Genomic DNA, 19,930 nt, shown 5'->3' on the forward strand with positions numbered 1-19,930 from the left:
TCCAAGCATAAAAGCAAAGGAAGGAGGCATAAAGGGAATGATTGATAGCCCTGACAATAAAAATATTTTAGAGGAGTATTTAATAATAGGGGAAACTGTCCATGACATGTTTTGATCATTTTTATCGTTTATTATTATTTATTTCTCAAAAAATAAAAGACCAGCATGGATATTACAATTTTAGTGTGGTAAAATTTGTATCTGAAATAAATATACATGGAAAATATGCTAAATACTAAAAGAATTATGGATGATTTTTATTTTCTTCAAACTTTTATGAACTTTCCAAATTTTCTATATTAAGCAGAACCAAAAGTAACTTTAAAACAAATTTAAGTCAGCCAAAACTGAATACATTTCATTTCTTTTTATTGGAGTTCAATTTGCCAACATATAGCATAACACCCAGTGCTCATCCCATCAAGTGCCCCCCTCAGTGCCTGTCACCCAGTCTCCCCCACCCCCCGCCCACTTCCCTTTCCACCATCCCTTGTTCTCATCCATGAGTTCATATATTCCTACAGATATTTTAGAATCAGTGGCTGAATTCTATTAACTCAGTGGCAGACCAAAGATAAAGCAAGAATTTGTGAGATGATCCAGGGGCAAATTGAGATATAAATAGTCTGAATTGGAAAGTTCTTCTGGACTTTGAAGAAGTTTAATGTATAGATGGATCTAATTTAATGGTGTTACAGAAAAGCAGAAGCACACAAATTTTTTAAAGAAAAATTTTCTTAGTTTCCCAGGTGAGCTACTGTATTCCTCTGCTGCTACCTAATTTGAAACCTCACCCTTCCAGGTCCAGCCTAATTACACTGGAAAACCACCTCCATTACACATTCCCACCCATCTATACTCAGCACCAGTGATGGTGAATCCTGGTGCCCAAATCTGGCATGTGATTCAGATGTTCTAGGTAGATCATTTAAATAGCCAAAACTGGGAATGGAGACTTTCAGGGAAGAAAATTATTTTCTGAGAACCAGGTAATGATTCGGAGCAAGGTAAGTAGAAATGTTTGGAGACTGTGGTCAGTTATATGTATAGAACAGAGCTCTAAGGAAGACATGGTGGTTGTGAAAGAAGTCCTCCAGTGGGAAGGCTTTCCAGAATGGGAAGGCTCTTTGTCCCAGGATCCAAAAGCTTTCTAAGGAATATTCTTTTGGATAACCATCTCTTTCAGTCTTGTTATGTCTTGCCGGTTACTAAAGGTAAAAATAAACATCCTTACGTATAGGTGTGAAATGCAAAGTTTTGGTTAAAAAAATGTATCACTAAAAATAAACATTTTAAAGAAGAGAACTTAAATTGTATGTAAAAAAAGTGACCAAAGCCGGGAGATAAGTAAGTGATTCAAAGAGTTATTAAGCCTAGATCAAATATCATTTTTAAATTAAAATTTTAAGTAGTTAACAGACAGTGAAATACTGGTTTCTGACATAGAATTCAGTGATTCATCACGTATATACAACACCCAGTGCTCATCATAACAACTGCCCTCCTTAATTCCCATCGCCCATCTAGCCCATCCCATACCCACCTCTCTCTATCAATCATTAGTTTATTCTCTACTATTAAAAGTCTCTTATGGCTTGTTTCCCTCTCTCCTTTTTTTTCTTGTCCCCCTTCCCATAAGTTCATCTGTTTTCTTTCTTAACTTCCACATCTGAGGGAGATCATATGGTATTTTTCTCTGACTTATACTTAGTATAATACACTCTAGCTCCATATATGTCATTGCAAATGTTAAGATTTCATTCTTTTTCATGGCTGAGTAATGTTCCATTGTGTGTATTGTGTGTGTATATACATATATATATACACACACACACACATACATACATACTTTTCTTTATCCATTCATCAGTTGATGGACACATTTGGGTTCTCTACATAGTTTGGCTATTGTTGATAATGCTGCTATAAACATCGTGGTGCATGTATCCCTTTGAGTCTGTATTTTTGTATCTTTTAGGTAAATACCTAGTACTGTAATTGCTGGATCATAGGGCACTTTTTTTTTTTTAACTTTTTGAGGAACTCCATACTGTGGCTGGTTCCAGTTTGCGTTCCCACCAGCAGTGCAAGAGGTTCCCCTTTCTCCACAGCCTCACCAAAACCTATTGTGTTAATTTTAGCCATTCTGACAGGTGTGAGATAGTATCTCGTCATGGTTTTGTTTTAAGATTTTATTTATTTATTTATTCATGAAAGAGAGAGGCAGAGACACAGGCAGAGGGAGAAGCAGGCTCCATGCAGGGAGCCTGATGTGGGACTCAATCCCGGGACTCCAGGATCACGCCCTGGGCTGAAAGGCAGGTGCTAAACTGCTGAGCCACCCAGGGATCCCCCTCATCATGGTTTTGATTTTTATTTCCCTGATGATGAGTGATGTGTCTGTCTATTCATGTCTTCTGCCCATTTCTTGACTGGGTTATTTGTTTTTTGAGTGTTGAGTTGGATAACTTCTCTGTAGATTTTGGATACTAAGCCTTTATCAGATATGTCATTTGTAAATATCTTCTCCCATCCTCTTCATTGACTATTTCCTTCACTGTGCTGAAGCTGCTATCTTGATGAAGCCCCAATAGTTCCTTTTTGCTTTTATTTTCCTTGCCTGTGATGACATGTCTAGCAAAAGTTGGTATGGCCAAGGTCAAAGATTTTTCTGCCTGTTTTCAAGTATGTTGATGCTTTCCTGTCTTACATTTAGGTCTTTCATCTTTTTTGAATTTATTTTTGTGTATAGTGTAAGAAAGTCATCCAGTTTCATTATTCTGCATGTCACTATCCAGTTTTCACAAAACCATTTGTTGAAGAGACTTTTTCCATTGGATATTCTTTCCTGCTTTGCCAAAGATTAGTTGACCATATAGTTGTAGGTCCATTTCTGGGTTTTCTATTCTGTTCCATTGATCTATGTGTCTATTTTTGTGCCAGTACCACTGTCATGATGTCTACAGCTTTGTAATAGATCTTAAAATCCAGAATCATGATGCCTCCAGTTTTGCTTTTCTTTTTCAGAATTGCTTTGGCCATTTGGGGTCATTTGTGGTTCCATACAAATTTTATGATTATTTGTTCTAGCTCTGTGAAAAATCCTGGTGGTATTTGGATAAGGATTGCATTAAATGTGTAGATTGTTTGGGGGTAGTATAGACATTTTAACAATATTTGTTCTTCTAATCCATGAGCATAGAATATTTTCCCATTTCTTTGTGTCCTCTTCAATTTCTTTCTTGAGTACGTGCTATAGTTTTTAGACTATGGATCTTTTACTTCTTTGGTTATATTTATTCTTGTTTTTTGCTGCAATTGCAAATAGGATCAATTTTTTAATTTCTTTTTCCACCACTTCATTATTGGTTAAAGCACATCCTACTAAACAATGAGTGGGTTAGCCAGGAAATTAAAGAATCATTTTAAAAATACATGAAGCAAATGAAAAAAAAGTATGACAGCCCAAAACCTTTGGAGTGCAGAAAAGCAGTCCTAAGAAGGAGGTGTGTAGTGGTACAGGCCCACCACAAGAAGCAAGAAACGTTTCAAATATACAACCTAGCCTTACGCCTAAAGTAGCTAGAAAAGGACTGGCAAATAAAGCCTAAAGAGAGCAGAAGAAGGAAATAATAAAGATTAGAGTAGAAATAAATTATATAGAAATGAGAAAAAGCAGTAAAAGAGATTAATGAAACTAAGAGCTAGTTCTTGGAAAGAATTAATAAAATTGATAAACCCCTAGCCAGACTTATCAAGAAGAAAAGAGAAGGACCCAAATAGATAAATTCATGAATGATAGAGGAGTGATCAAAACCAACACTACAGAAATACAATTAGAATACTATGAAAAATTATGGGGATCCCCTGGTGGCTCAGCAGTTTAGCACCTGCCTTCAGCCCAGGTCATGATCCTGGAGACCCGGGATCGAGTCCCGCTTCGGGCTCCCTGCACAACACAGCCTGCTTCTCTCTCCCTCTCTCTCTCTTCTCTCTTCTCTCTTCTCTCTCTCTCTCTCTCTCTGGCTCTTGTGAATAAATGAATAAAATCTTTTTTAAAAAATCAGTAATCAAAAATCTCCCAGCTAACAAAAGTCCTGGGCCAGCTGGTTTCCCAGCAGAATTCTACCAGACATTTAAAGAGTTAATACCCATTCTTCTCAAACTGTTCCAGAAAATAGAAATGGAAGGAAAACTTCCAAATTCATGCTATGAAGCCAGCATTACCTTGATTCCAAAACCAAAGACCCAGTAAAAAGGAGAATTACAGGCCAATATCCCTGATAAACATGGATGCAAAAAATCTCAACAAAATACTGGCAAACAAATTCAACAGTACATTAAAAGAATTATTCACCACAATCAGGTAGGATTTATTCCTGGGCTGCAGGGGGTGGTTCACTACTCACAAATCATCAATGTGATATATTCTTAAAAGAAAGAATAAGAACCATATGATCCTATCAATAGATGCAGAAAAAGCATTTGACAAAATACGGTATCCTTTCCTGATAAAAACGCTCAAAAAGTAGGGATAGATGGAATATACTTTTCAACCTCATAAAAGTATATATGGAAGACCCACAGCTAATATCACCCTCAATGAGGAAAAACTGAGAGCCTTTCCCCTAAGGTCAGGAACAAGACAGGGATGTCCATTCTCACTATTACCACTTAACATAGTACTGGAAGTCTTTGCCTCAGCAATCAGGCAACAAAAAGAAAGGAAAGGCTTCCAAATTGACAAGGAATAAGTCAAACTTTCACTCATTACAGATGATATGATACTGTATGTGGAAACCCTAAATTAGACTCCACCAAAAATTGCTAGAACTCAAACATGAATTCAGCAAAGTTGCAGGATATAAAATCGATGTTCAGAAATATGTTGCATTTCTATACACCTAGATCAAATATTTAATGCATTCAGCTGAGTAAGCAAGTCTTTGTTCTTAATTGCATAATAAAGTTCACCTTATAGAAATTATCTGCATTTTTTTTTAATTTTTATTTATTTATGATAGTCACACAGAGAGAGAGAGAGAGAGGCAGAGACACAGGCAGAGGGAGAAGCAGGCTCCATGCACCGGGAGACCGACATGGGATTCGATCCCGGGTCTCCAGGATCACACCCTGGGCCAAAGGCAGGCGCCAAACCGCTGCGCCACCCAGGGATCCCTATCTACATTTTTAAGTCATCTGACTTTGTTCAGAACCACCGCAAGTAATTATAATATTTTGTTTTCTACCAGCCTTTTAGTATCTTTAACTCACCATATTCTCCTATCCTCTCATCTTCCCCAATCTTTTCTTTAATCTTCTGCATCCTCCAACCCAGCTCTCTCACCCATTTATTCAATTTATAATGTCTTATACATAGCAGGGGATATATTAATGTTTGTTCACTTTAATTAAATTTAAATCCATTGCATCCATTTTACTCCACTATCCAATATTTGAGAATGTTCTGGGCATTGTTTCGACAGGCAGACCTTGCTTTTCTTCCAAGTAGTGCAGGACTGTAAAAGTAACCAAGCTGAAGCCATAAAAATCCATCTTAAAAATAAATGGGGAAAATTATGATTGTTCTATGATCTTTATCCATTTTTGCCAAAAATTTAAAAGTCTCTTACTTTGTTATTAATATGTAGGAAAGTTATTTTTAAAATAGTAAAGCTAATATTTATTATACCACGATTTAAAACATTAAAAACATTGTCCTATTTCTTTGTCAACAAAACTGTCATGGGTCATTTGGATAGTGTTTGCCTTCTCCTTTAACTTATATGAAGTTAGCATCTTTTTTATGCTGTGTCAAATTGCCATACTCCTTTCTTAATTTGTTTTTTTTAAAGATCTTATTTATTTATATGAAAAAGAGAGTGAGAGAGAGAGAGAGCACAAGCAGAGAAGCAGCAGAGTGAGAGGGAGCAGGGAGCCTGATGGGCTTGATCCCAGGACCTTGGGTTCATGACCTGAGCTGAAAGCAGATGCTTAACCTGTTGAGCCACCAAGGTACCCCTCCTTTCTTAGTTTGGATCACCTTCCAATATTTTTTCCTTTGCATTTTCAACATTATAAAATATCTACGAGAGTTCCTTTAATGTGAAATGTTGACGGCATCTTTTCTTATGGAACATCTTCCCCCTTTCATCACAACCACTTTTCTTATTTACATCCACAAGTTCATGAAGTTCTCTGGCTGCATATTCAGAGTTGAGTGGTGGCAGTGTAAACATTCCTGTCAGCTATTTAATCTATGACTCTATTTACATTTGATTCAAATTTCACCTCTACATTATCACTTTTTACTCTTTTGCTGCACTTTAATCTTTGTTGGCCCATTCCCTCTTACCAACATCCATTTTTGTAAAATGCCACATAGGTGGGAAACAAGGGGACAACACAGCTACACACTTTGCTGTCTGTGTGAGAACTGAAAACCAGACGCACAGTGGCCAGTCACCCACTGACAGACTTTAAAAGTCAGTCACAGATGTTGATGCCCATCTGTTATTTACATAATGATTTGTAGATGAAAGATCTAACAGTGGTAACTGCAATTTGAACTGCACTTGGAGGACTGATGTTATTTAACTAAACTGTGATAACTAAAATTTGTGTATATTCGAGGCCTACAAACTGAGGACATCTGTACTTTTAATAGCTAGAAGATTATTATATGGTAGATTTTAATAATTCCACAAAGTTGGTCCTGGCCTTTGCTGTATTGTTCCTGAGTAAATACAACCAACCATTGTTATTTGACAATCTCAGTATAAAGGTTCTAGAAGTTAGATGTGATATTAAGAAAAAGTAAAGTGGGCATGCACCTGATATAAATTATAGTCTTCCTGGTGACACAAAGCATCTCAAATATTTATATTTTAATAGAAAATATAGATTTTTCAATCATCACCTGCCCTGTAAGGTTAATCTCTGGGAAGTTCTAAGTATATATTAAATATGAAAGTAACTAGAATTTAAAGGATTAGCATGTGATTTTCCAGTTCTCCATCCTTCATTCACAGAGCATTTTTGTTGTATTGCTTTCAAACTATTATTTAGCCACCATTTTGTATTTAATAAGCTTCTCACAGTGTGACATCAAATATCTTATAAATCAAGCTCCCTTTTTAAAATTTCCCTGGAAACAATCCTGCTCTAATTAATTTTCCAAGTATTAAATTTTAAATACTTCCTTTGTGTTGAGATGCATCTACTTTGGTACTACAATTCTTTTCCATCCTAAATAGTTTCACTCCAGTCCAGATGAGGATATTCTTCAGTTTGACTAGTAACTGTGCCCTTCCTTTGGCCTCAGCTGTACGTGCCTTCTTCTCCCAGTGTGTCCTTTGTTGAATGTGGTTGTTATTCTTAGGTCCTTTATATTGACTCTAGAACAAAAATAAAAACAAAAAATTTAAAAGCTGTCTTTTTTTAAAGCCAGTAACATCAATTCTCAAAAAAATAAAAGTTCTAACATTTCAGGTTGTCATGGAGGTCTAAGAAACAATATTCAATAAAATCCAAAAACTGTGAAAAGGAGAGAAATTCTTTAGCCTAACTTGGTCATGCGACACAAAGACTTTAGTGATTGTAAAACCTGTCTTCAAATTTAACAAAAGTTTACATGGTGAATTTGGGTATATGACAAATATTTGTGGGGAAACCAAAATAGTCTTAGCAGGTGGTTAATATCAAATAGACTCACTCTTTGTCTCTCCTCAGAAATCCCTAACCTGACACTGAACATATTTTCCTAATAAGATAATATTCAAAACTTCTCTGATATTCATTTTCAAATAAAAATCTATTTTGGCAAAGTATCTTTAAATAAATAGATGGCGTGAGGGACACCTGGGTGGCTCAGTGATTGAGCATCTTCCTTAGGCTCAGGGTGTGATCCCAGGGTCCTGGAATCCAGTTCTGCATCAGGCTCCCTGTGGGGATCCTGCTTCTCCCTCTGCCTATGTCTCTGCCTCTCTCTCTGAGTCTCTTATGAATAAATAAATAAAATATTTTATAAAATAAAATAAAAATAAATTGAGGAGGCGACTGTAGTACCTAAAGGCTGCCACACTGAGGCATGTGGTGCATTGTTTTGTGACTGGCTTTCAGATTACAATTACTAGTGTTCCTCATAAGCAACAATAGTCATCTAGAAATTAAACTTGTAAAGCCCAGATGGACCTGATTAGTAGGCATCTCCTTTTCTGTGTGCATGAGTGGTGTAAATTGATTGCTAAAAAGAGTCCCACACATTTAAAGGAAAGCACTCCCCCTACTTTATGGTTATCATATGTTAGAATAATAGCAGATAGAAAGTCACAGAGTCTTTTTTCTAGAAACTCCACCTAAGAGTGATCCCTGGATGGCTCAGCCATTTGGCGCCTGCCTTTGGCCCAGGGCGCGATTCTGGAGTCCCGGGATCGAGTCCCGCGTCGGGCTCCCGGCATGGAGCCTGCTTCTTCCTCCTCCTGTGTCTCTGCCTCTCTGTCTCACTCTCTTTCTCTCTCTCTGTCTATCATGAATAATAAATAAAAAAATATTTAAAAAAAAAAGAAACTCCACCTAAACTATAAAATAGAAATGATCTGTGTCATATTTCTTAAAACATTCAAGCAAGAAGATCTCTCAATTGTCCTATTCAGGATTGAACAGTCATTACATTGTGATCATTCTCGCTTTGTCTGACCAGATGGAGAATGGCTGCAATTCTTAGAGAATTATAAAAATCACAAATATAGCATATGCAATACAATGACACCCTGTTTATTTGTCAGAGAAAGAACATGTTCTGGCAAGTCTTGGAAATGAAATCCACTCCAGAATAGAGTACTAGAAAACAGTTTCTTATTTAATACAGAATTTGGGTATAAAGAGCTTTAAAATGAGTCCATGTTAATGACCTCAAAATAAATAAAATTTGACAAAATTATAAGAAAAAAATGACAAATCTAAAATCATGTTTTTTATCACAACTCTCAGTGATTAAGAAAACAGGCAAATTTTTAGCAAGAATATAGATGATATAAACAATGTAATAAACATGATCTGATAAGTACATGTAGAATCCATATGTCATAATTAGAGAATGCATATTATTTTCAAGCCCAACTGAAACATTTATAAAAATTGACTATAAACCAGACCACAAGAGCAAGGTTCAAGAAATCTTGAAGAGTCTATATCATATAGACCATATTTTCTGACTGTAATGCAGTTGTTAGAAAGTATCTATAAAAATGTGACTTAAAGAAAATTCACGTTTCAAAAATTAAAAATATAATATTTAAAGAAATGAAGGAAAATTTTCAATATTTACAACTAAATGGAAATAAGACTATTATGTACCAAAACATGGAATGTAGCTAAGGTATACTGAAGATGAATTTATAGTTTTAAATAAATATGTTACAAAAGAATAAGATCTCCAAATTAAGGAGCTATGCTCTTAAATCAGAAAAGGAAAAAGAGAATTAGCTCTTTTTAGCTAATTAGGTCTTTGTTGCTAGAGCAGAAACCAATGAAACAAAGCAAAGATACAATCCTTCCTGTTGTATCTTCATTTCATATTTCATTTCTGCTCTAGTCCTAGATGGTTTGTCCCCAAATAATAAGAGTAATACAACCCTGACACTGAAACCAGATGAGGACAAAATAAGAAAGGAAATTACAGGTCTATCTCAGGAATATAGATGTAAATATTAGCAACCTGAATCCAGCTAATATAACAAGAATACATATCCTAACCAAAGGAGCTTATCCCAGGAATTCAAGGATGATCTAACAATAGAAAATGACTAGTTAAAAATGATTATAAAAACTATATGATATGAAAAGGATTACATGCTAAAATTCAGCATCCAATAAATGCAAAAACAACCTAGCATAGAGAGGACATCTTCGATGTGCTCAACCCTAATTTCAAAATCAATGTGAAGTGAAAACGGCCAAAAATATCCAAGGCAATTTTGAAGTAGAACAACATGAAGAGACACATCCTACCTGACTGAGCAGGTTCTATATAAACGATAGTGTGGTTTTAGTGAATGGATAGAAAATAGAGTGCATTAGAGCAATTCCACGCACAAATGAAAATATTGGACAGAGGTGGCATGTGAACTCACTGGAGAAAAGATAAACCATCCAAATGAGTACAGTGGCACAATTTGTCACTGAAAAATAAATAAATCCTCACCCTACATCATGTAAAAAATCATTTCTAGGAGGTTTAAGTTTATATTTGAAAACAAACTTTAAAACAACTTTCTGAAAAGAATACAAGATACCATTTTTACCATCTTAAGGCAGAGATGAGTTCTTAAATAAAACATATAGGGGATCCCTGGATGGCTCAGCAGTTAGGCATCTGCCTTCAGTCCAGGGTGTGGTCCTGGAGTCCCGGGGTCGAGTCCCGTGTCGGGCTCCCTGCACGGAGCCTGCTTCTCTCTCTGCCTCTCTCTCTCTCTCTCTCTCTCTCTCTGTGTGTGTGTGTGTCTCTCATGAATAAATGAATAAAATATTTAAACAAAACATTATACATACAATGGTGATAAAAGTTTATGTATGACAAGGATATAAGGAAAATAGGAATCAATAAAATACAAGAAAGGGATATGTTCATGATACATATAACCAAAGGGTTAAGATCCCAAATGTTAGAATGGGTAGGGTTTAATTTTTTAAATGTGAAAAATGAGTGAGCAATTTATAGAATCACCTATTATATAAAGCTGTTTTATTTGTAATGAGGGAAATGTGAAGTAAAACAACAAAAGCACAAATTCATACCCATTAGATTTTTTTTAACTAAAAGCTCAACAATATCAAAGGTTGGTAAGGTTGTAGAGCAATGGGAATTCTCATTCACTGCAGATGAGAGTATTATTTAGAGAGAAATAGCATTTAGTAAAGTGGAGGGCATATAAATCCATGGCCCAGCAAATCCCTTTCTACATGTATCATAAAGAAATTCTCACACTTCTAGGAGAAATGTGCAAGAATGTTCATTGCAACATTGTAACAATGAGAGCAACCTAACTCTCCATTAACAAAATAAGGAATCAATGTATTGTGGATTTACCTAAAAAGGAAAACCATTTAATTGTGCAGTTAAAATTAATAAATCAACAGAAGTGTTGGGGCACCTGGTGGCTCAGTTGGTTAAGCATCTGCCTTTGGCTCAGGTCATGATCCCGGGATCCTGGGATCCAGTCCCACGTCAGGCTCCCTGCAGGGAGCCTGCTTCTCCCTCTGCCTATGTCTCTGTGTCTCTCATGAATAAATAAATAAAATGTTTGAAAAAAGATAAGAAAAAATGTAGCTGACCCTATAGCTCTGTCTCCACCATCCCCAACAGGAAACTTCCTCTAGGCCTTGGGGAACCTCCATCAATTAGAGGAAATCAAAATTCTAGGATATATATAATCATATACTGGGAATTTTCTTCTAGTTTGAAGCATTAGACAGTTAATATAAATTCAAGCAGAATGAAAATTCTACTGAAGCTATGTGGCCAAAAAATTTTTATTGAGCTTTAGAGGAGAATAAGAATTGTATTAACTTTTATTAACTTGTGTTAATCTCCTAGATATTTAAATTAGATTCAGTAAAGTTGTACTTAACTCATGTTCTTGAGCATATCCCTATATTTTCATCATTATTTCTAATATAATGATAGTTTCTAATATATTATTGGATTGTTCTCTCTGAACAGCATTCTCATGATGTAAATGCCAATGCTGTTTATGAAGGATTCAGAAATCCTAATTCTGTGCTAAAGAACATTGAATTTTTAAGTATTAAATTGTCCAAAGTGGTATATTTGTAATTTAAGAATTCTTTTATTTTGAATTGCTTTTTTAACATGGTAAAAATTTATTTAAATTTTTAAGTAAATAAATTTATTTAATTTTTATTTAAATTTATAATATTACAGATAATTCTCTTTCCCATACATTGTCCCATGAGTCCTCTTCCCAGAGGCAGCCATCTTCAATTTCCTATTTCTCTTAAGATACCTTATGCATAGACAAAATGAAAAGAATTGTTTTATAAGTCCATTCCGTAAGAGTAGTATTTCTTTTCTTTCTTTCTTTTTTTTTTTTTTTTTAAGAGTAGTATTTCAAAATGTCTGTATTCTTAGCACATTCAGTGCTTTTTTGTCTGAGAACAAACATGCAGTACAGAAATCTTCAGGCTTGGTGTCAGACACAATATAAGTGAAACCCAATTATAAGAGCAAGACTTTGAAGCTAGCCATGATAAAAATGATAGAGAAGTTATAATGTTTATTAAACTTTTTATAGAAAAATCAGGAGAGAACAGTGATAATACAACAAGTCCCAAGACTTGAGTCTGGTACCTGTTAGATATAAACAATTAAGTGACATATGAAACGAGCTTATGTTATGATATATCATGTAAGGATACCAAAATATTTGGGTAATTATTTTGTCTACAATTGAAAGTAATCTTTAAAAAAAAAACTGATTAAACCAAAACATATCTAAATACTTGCTTTCTTAAGCAGCCTAAAATTAAGCCAGTTCTGAAATACCATCAGAGACTATCTAATTAATCTGTTTTGCTGCCTCTGCTAAAATATATCCATAACAAAAAGTTTGGGATAAAAATCTCAGTGAAGCATATATGATATGGGTAGGGGGATGGGTTAAATAAGTGATGGGGATTAAGGAATACACTTGCTGTGATGAGCACCAGGTATTATATGAAAGTGTTGAATCACTAATATTATACTGTATGGGATGAACTGGAATTTAAATAAAAAAATTTTTTAAATAAAAATTTATTTAGGGATCCCTGGGTGGCGCAGTGGTTTAGCGCCTGCCTTTGGCCCAGGTTGCGATCCTGGATGTTCCCGGATCGAATCCCACGACGGGCTCCCCGTGCATGGAGCCTGCTTCTCCCTCTGCCTATGTCTCTGCCTCTCTCTCTCTCTCTGTGACTATCATAAAATATATATATATATATATATATATATATATATATATATATATATATGTAAAAAAATTATTTAAAAAAAGTATATGATATTAAAGAATATAGTTTGTAATAGCTTGTTACTTTTTAACCAAATATATTTGGTATTTCCATGGATGGAAAAAATTTTCATATATTTTTTCTAAACCTGTATTTGGGATCAGTTTGTAAGAAAAATGTCACTTTTGTCTTTTAGGCTCTTCTAACATATAGGAGTGACCCAACCATGAGAAAAATGTTGAATCATCTGTATTTCTATGTCATGCCTGTGTTTAATGTTGATGGATACCATTTTAGCTGGACCAATGTAAGTCTCTTTGCCTATCCAATTGAAAAGAGAGACTGAATAAATAGAAAACAGCCATAGATCAGGAAGGAAGCTTGGTGGGCAGACAGCCTAGTGATACCAGAACTACAGAAGAGACCTCTACTCCTTGTCCCATCATAGTAGCAAACTTCTGTTTATATGTCTGGCTTTGCGTAAGATTCCATTTAAATAAAGATTTCTCCTGCCAAAGACATTGTGAAAAGTCACTAGTCTAGTCCAACTTTCTCAATTTTCCTGAGAAGAAATTAGGCCAAGAGAAGCTAAGAGATAGCAAGTGTGTGGCAGAAATTGGAGCATGACCCTGGGTCTCTCCTGCTCATCCAATCCTCTTTTTACTCCCTGTCTTTGTTCCTGGAGGAACTCTCCCCACAGTGCTGTGATTCATTCACCAATTGTGCTACTGAAATGCATGTGGATAACCTGAGTATTTTTTCTGCACCTCTTTTCTTAATTATATGTAGGATAGATTTTGGAGGAAAACAAGGTCAAGGAACTCAATGTTTCACTGCCGTGGAGTTGATGCCAATCGTAACTGGAAAGTGAAATGGTGTGGTGAGTTGAAAACTAACTTGGAATTTAGATCTGGAGGTTTCCACAGCTTTCCCTCTCAAACATGATGAGCCCATTAGGACTCCAATGTAAGACGAATGTTTTTCTGTATATGAAAACCTAATAGAGAAAAACACAGACATGTACATTGTAGCCATAATTTGCAAAAGAAAATGAAAGGGAGGGCAGCCCGGGTGGCTCAGCGGTTTAGTGCCACCTTTGGCCCAGGGCCTGATCCTGGAGTCCTGAGATCAAGACCCACGTCGGGCTCCCTGCATCTCCTTCTGCCTGTGTCTCTGCCTCTCTCTCTGTATGTGTCTCTCATGAATAAATAAATAAAATCTTTAAAAAAATGAAAGGGATTTTTAAATATGCAAATATCAAAGATTTAAATCTGTCAACCCAATCCTGAACATTGAAAATTTAAACACAGATGTAACAGCAGAAAACAGGAATATTTGACATTCAGAAACTAAAACAGAAACTCTGGTTTGTGGTATAAATCTGATTAAATGTTTTCATCCTTTCATTGAGAAAGTGAGAGTAACTCTGATCCTGCCTTCATCTGTCTATGACAATCAAAACTACCAAATCCTCATCTAGAATCTACCTATCTAAGGTATCATATATTAAATTAGCCACTCATGTGGCAAATATAGCTCTGTTACATTCCATCCTTCAGTAATACCTTTCAAGTAAAGAAGATTTCCTTATGATGAAAACCATAAGGTAAACCTAAAAGTGTTGTCACTTATAAGAGAAGAAAAAGCATCCCCTATATACTACAAAGTGATATTAATGATGACTGTTTAGATTTAATTTTTTTTTTTTTTCAGGGCACTTGGGTGGCTCAGTCGGTTGAGTGACTCAATTTCAGCTCAGATCATAATGTCAGGGGTCATGAGATCCAGCCCAGCATGGGGCTCCATGCTCAATAGGGAGTCTGCTTGAGAGTCTCTCTCACTCTCCCCATCCCTCGGCCCCTCCCCCCAACTGTCTCTCTGTCTCTCTCTGAAATAAATAAATCTTTTAAAATTTTTTTTTTCTTTGACCTGGACTGAGACAAAAAGCTTGTTCACATTAACTCCCTAAGACCACTAATTTTCTTTAAAATTCTTTGTCCCATCTTTCTGATATGACCATTTTGCATGCTCATAACTGTGTGTCTTATTTTGTTAGTTGGTGGGTATCTGCACTCATATGTATGTCGTACAGATGATGCCCACAGTCATCCAAGTGAGTCTACTGAATGGGTAACTAAGCTCAGTAACACTAGCAGGTCAGCCAGCTCTGCTGTGTAAAGTTAGACTCTTGGTTATATCCAGTTACAAAGAAGTGTCTCTCTTTCCACTGTTCTTTTTCCTTTACCCAGCTTGTTTCCTTCATACATAGGCCTTCATTGATTTCTTACTTTCATCTGCAGTCCTAATTGGAATTCCTCTAATTCTTCCCATTTTTGAATCATTCTGATTCTTCCCATGAGTCCATACTTAAAATGTACAAGGGGATTATGTCAAGTGACCTTGATAAATTGTTCTAAGTGATGTGGAAATGCAGGCAGTCTGGCGGAATCATCTCTCACCCTAAGGTGTCCCAAGGGAATGTAGCTGATCTGACAGGTAGGCAGATGTAGCTTTCCTTCCTCACAGCAACACGTCCCTACAGCTATTTGCTTGGTCCAGGAGACAGTGAACCTCACTGAGGGAACCACTCTTAGGTCAAGGGCCCAAAGCAAGTGAAGTCTCTAAGTGAAACTCCAAATAAACAACCTTAATATAAATGACATAGAAATGCCTGGGAATGCCTGGGACCATTGAAAACACTATAGAGTCAACATTGAACTGACAAAAAACAGCTATTTCTTTCTCATAAGTCCAGTGAGTCTCAAACTAGAGGGTAGAACATGAAACTGCTTTTACCATGAAAATCTGTGGACTCCCATATAACGATGTTACACTTCAGTGTGTTTAATGTGGAGTAGACAGCTTAGAGCATAGAAATGGAAACAGGTACATCTTTTCAGTACTTCATAGCTCCCTCTGGGAGCCTTCAGGCCATGAACTGAGTATCATTACTGTAACAGTGGATCCAGAATAAGGATTCAATAAGTCAGAGTAGTGGTGGGAACCAAGAATATGGTTTTATTACAAATTTTATTTTGTACAAATACATACAAATTTTATTCATTCATCTGCCAAAGTAAATTGAACACAGCACTGCTAGGCACTGTTGGGACCTTTTTTCCTTTCTCTACTTTATGGAGAATGCCATGAGCACTGCTTCTTCTAAATTGGAACAAACCCAGGAGAGAAGGAAAGAGTTTGGATGATATCCATACTTAAGTTTTAATCCCTGAATAACTCAAGTTGCTGCCTAAACATAAATTATTATTAGGACAACCTACAGAATGGGAGAATGTATTTCCAAATGATACATCTAATAATAGGCTTTTATCTAGAATATTAAAATAGCTTACAATTTAGCAATAAAAACAGCTCAATTTAAAATGCACAAATGATTTGAACAGACACTTCTTTAAAGAAGATATACAAATGGGAATAAGTACATGAAAAGATGCTTGACATCACTAGCCACCAGAGAAATGCACTTCAAGATACCATCTAACACCCACTAAGATGGCTATAGTAAAAAAGACAATAACAAGTGTTGGTGAGGGTGTGGAAAAGTTGGAGCTCTTACACTTGCTGGTGAGCATGTAAAATGATGTGACCACTTTGGAAAACTATTTAATGGTCACTCAGAAAGTTAAACATAGAGTTACCAAATGACCTAGCAATTCTACTCCTATATATATATATCTAAGAGAAATGAAAAAAAAAAAGAAATGAAAACATTTTTCCATTCAAATGAGTATTTATAGCAGCATTATTTTTGATAGCCAAAAAGTAGAAACAGTTAAAACATCTGTCAACCAAGGAATATATCAATATGGTATATCTATATAATGGAATACTATTTAGCTATAAAAATTAACAACAAGTACGATACATGCTGCAACATAGATGAAAACATGCTAAGTGAAATAAGTGAGTTTCAAAATAATTGTAGATTCCATTTATATGAAATGTCCAGAATAGGCAAATCCATAGAGACAGATCAATGGTTGCCAAGGGCTAGGGGGAAAGGGGAATGAAAAGTGATTGCTACTAAAAAAAAAAAAAAAAAGTGCTACTGAGAGAGGGGTTTCTCTTGTGGTGATGATTGTGTATATACTAACATTTGTCCAATTGTACACATCAAAAAAAAAAGTGAATTTTATAGTAGGTGAATTATAGCTCAATAAAATGTTATAGAAACACTTTAATCACCATTTAAGAGCAAGTTAGTGGGGATCCCTGGCTCAGCGGTTCAGCACCTACCTTTGGCCCAGGGCATGATCCTGGGGTCCTGGGATCGAGTCCCATGTCGGGTTCCCAGCATGGAGCCTGCTTCTCCCTCTGCCTGTGTCTCTGCCTCTCTCTTTCTCTATGTCTATCATGAATAAATAAAAAAAATCTTTAAAAAAATAAGAGCAAGTTAGGCACTTAATGAATTATAACTCTTCTTTTTTAGAACACTCAATTACCTAATATTATAAATTAGGTATGATGTGGAGAAAACCACTTTTTACCAGCATAATCACATATACCCTTCTCTACAGATACCCTTCTCCCACCAATATCCCCTCACCCTATCAAAAAAGGGGGATCTGTTTTGACTGGGCAAATGTTTCAATATATCACATGAAATGAAAGGGAAATAACTACATACTAGTTGTTTTCAGCCAATGTCTGTGAAAGAATAATGGATGGTCACTGGCCTGCTTTTCAAGAGAATGCGTTCTTCTAGCTGAAGGGCTTTGGTGTTGAACCTGAGCTGAATTGTTTCAGCTCAGGTTATATATATATATATAAACTATATATTATATAGTTAAATTATATATATACATATATACATATATAATTATATATATATATAATTTCAGATATTAAATTTAGGGTAAGGAGAAGAACAGGGAGAAGTAACATTGCTGGAATATCTAGAGAGGGATTTCTTGGAAGTCAAAGATGTCTAATGAGAATTTTAATTAAATTTCCCGGTGGAGTATGCCAATTCTCTTCAGTATTCCACAACCACCATTGGTAATATTCAGCACAATCTATTTCACTTATTAAGGCTTTGTGGAATTGGATCTGCTATTTGGAAATGTGAGAAAGTGCTGAGTCTGGCCTCCAAGAAAGCTGAGAGAGAGATTTTCAGAAGTCTCGAACTCATAACAGGAATGCATTGCCTTATAAGAGAGTTGGATGACATCTGGCTAAGATTGATACATAGATGAGATTAAACATCAACAGGGTGGTCAAACTGAACCCTTAAGATCTGTGCCACCTCCGTTGGAGTGATTTTAATATATTATATATTAATCCAATTTTAAATCAAAACAAATATATTGAACACCTGCTAAAATGCAAGGTGTTGTAAATTGTATCAGAAACTCCTGAATCATTTAAGGAGTCCTTATCTAACTCCCAAGGAATTATTTGGGAATCTGGAGAAATATAAAGGGAAAATCTATTGACTTATATTATTATCTTTACAACCAAGTTAACTCTAGAGAGCTGTATTAGTCACCTGAAATCTTCCATGGAGGTTGGTAATTTAAAAATTAGACAATCAATGAGTTAAATTATTACGCTTAGTTGTGCTTTTTATAAAGAAAGTAAAGGGAATACAATCCTAGAGATTTAGAAATTTAGATCATATGGAGTTTGCTCACTGGTGTTTATGTATTTATTATATAATTGTTATCATTTATATTTATTATGCCTAGCATTTACTAAGGATTCACTGTGTGCCGCATGTGCTAAGTACTCAAGATTATTCTTTCATTTGTACATGTTATTATTATCCTTATTTAACCCATAAAGAACTAAAATTCCAAGAAATTCGAAAGCTTGCTTCAGATTAGACACAAATTGAGCCACAATGAGAGAAGCCAGGCCTGGCTGACTCCAGCAACCCTGTTTCAAGCCATTATATCTGACCTTTTAGAGATTGGCTTGCAATGAATGGTCACTCCACTTTGTTAAAAAGTTAAAAACATGTAGTTGCAAAGGAATCATTTAGATATCAAAATAATAAGAAGAATGGGACTGTTTTACTCAAAATTATCAAACACAGACAACAGGGAGATTGGCAATGTATGGTAAGAGAAGAGAGGAAGGTTTCCAGGTGATATTTTTGTTTGGTTTTTGTTTGTTTTGAGAGACAGAGAAAGAATGTGTGTGTAGTAGCGGGGGTGGGGACAGGCAGAGGGAGAGAGAAAGAATCTTACTCCGGCTGCACACTCAGCGTAGGACTCTATCTCATGATCCTGAGATCATGACCTGAGCCAAAACCAAGAGTCGGATGCTTAACCAACCGGGCCACCCAGGTGCCCCTTTAATATTTTATTATACTTTTTACTTTTTAAAATTTTATTTATTTGAGAGAGAGAGAAAGCACGAGGTGGGGGAGGGGCAGAGAGACAAACAGACTCCCCGCTGAGCCCACCATGAGCTCAATCCCAGGACCCTGACCTGAGCCAAAATCAAGAGTCAGATGCTTAACCAACTGAGCCACCCAGGTGCCCTTCCAAATGCTATTTTTTATATTGGGCCACTTCATGTAATTTGAATTTATATGTGAATACCACGTGTGTATGATATACTGAAGTATGATTATGACCTCTCTAGGGAGACACTTTCCTCCTAGCCAGAACTTGATATCTTCCCACGGACACAGATTTTTTTGCGGCTTTCATTGAAAGTATCACTCTTTGAGGGTCCCACCACATGCAGCCATTGAAACAAGACTCTGAGCCAGCAAACACCCCAAGAATGGCTACAGCTTTTGCTTCAGCTATTCTCATTCCAACTCTTTCTTCCTGTTTGTTCCCCTGGGAACATTTTTGAGAACTCTGATGTGTATTTAAATTGATTTATTGAACATTCAGACGGGTCTATAACAAGAGATTTTATCACAGTGTCTGGCACAGTTCTGTCA

The 19,930-nt window shown here is 35.9% G+C and overlaps 1 protein-coding gene and 1 long non-coding RNA gene across 6 annotated transcripts in view; one reads left to right on the top strand and one right to left on the bottom strand.

Annotated features, from left to right (window-relative positions):
• The window catches only part of CPA6 (carboxypeptidase A6), a 329,838-nt gene that overhangs the window by 264,384 nt on the left and 45,524 nt on the right, over nucleotides 1-19,930 (top strand). For all 3 annotated transcript variants that reach the window (XM_072804344.1, XM_072804341.1, XM_072804342.1), the window contains 2 exons: nucleotides 13,205-13,315; nucleotides 13,798-13,888. In XM_072804344.1, the coding sequence (XP_072660445.1) occupies nucleotides 13,205-13,315; nucleotides 13,798-13,888 (202 nt within the window). The remainder of the gene's footprint in view (nucleotides 1-13,204; nucleotides 13,316-13,797; nucleotides 13,889-19,930) is intronic.
• LOC140620301 (uncharacterized) overlaps nucleotides 2,178-19,930 on the bottom strand; it is a 106,374-nt gene continuing 88,621 nt past the window's right edge. For 2 of the 3 annotated variants that reach the window (XR_012020081.1, XR_012020080.1), the window contains one exon: nucleotides 2,178-7,397. This is a non-coding gene — a long non-coding RNA (uncharacterized lncRNA). Of the gene's footprint in view, nucleotides 7,398-17,265; nucleotides 17,378-19,930 lie in introns of all 3 variants that reach the window. The other variant, XR_012020079.1, reaches the window with a different exon arrangement.

The sequence above is a fragment of the Canis lupus genome, chromosome 28, assembly GCF_048164855.1.
Source record: "Canis lupus baileyi chromosome 28, mCanLup2.hap1, whole genome shotgun sequence".
NCBI lineage: Eukaryota > Metazoa > Chordata > Mammalia > Carnivora > Canidae > Canis > Canis lupus.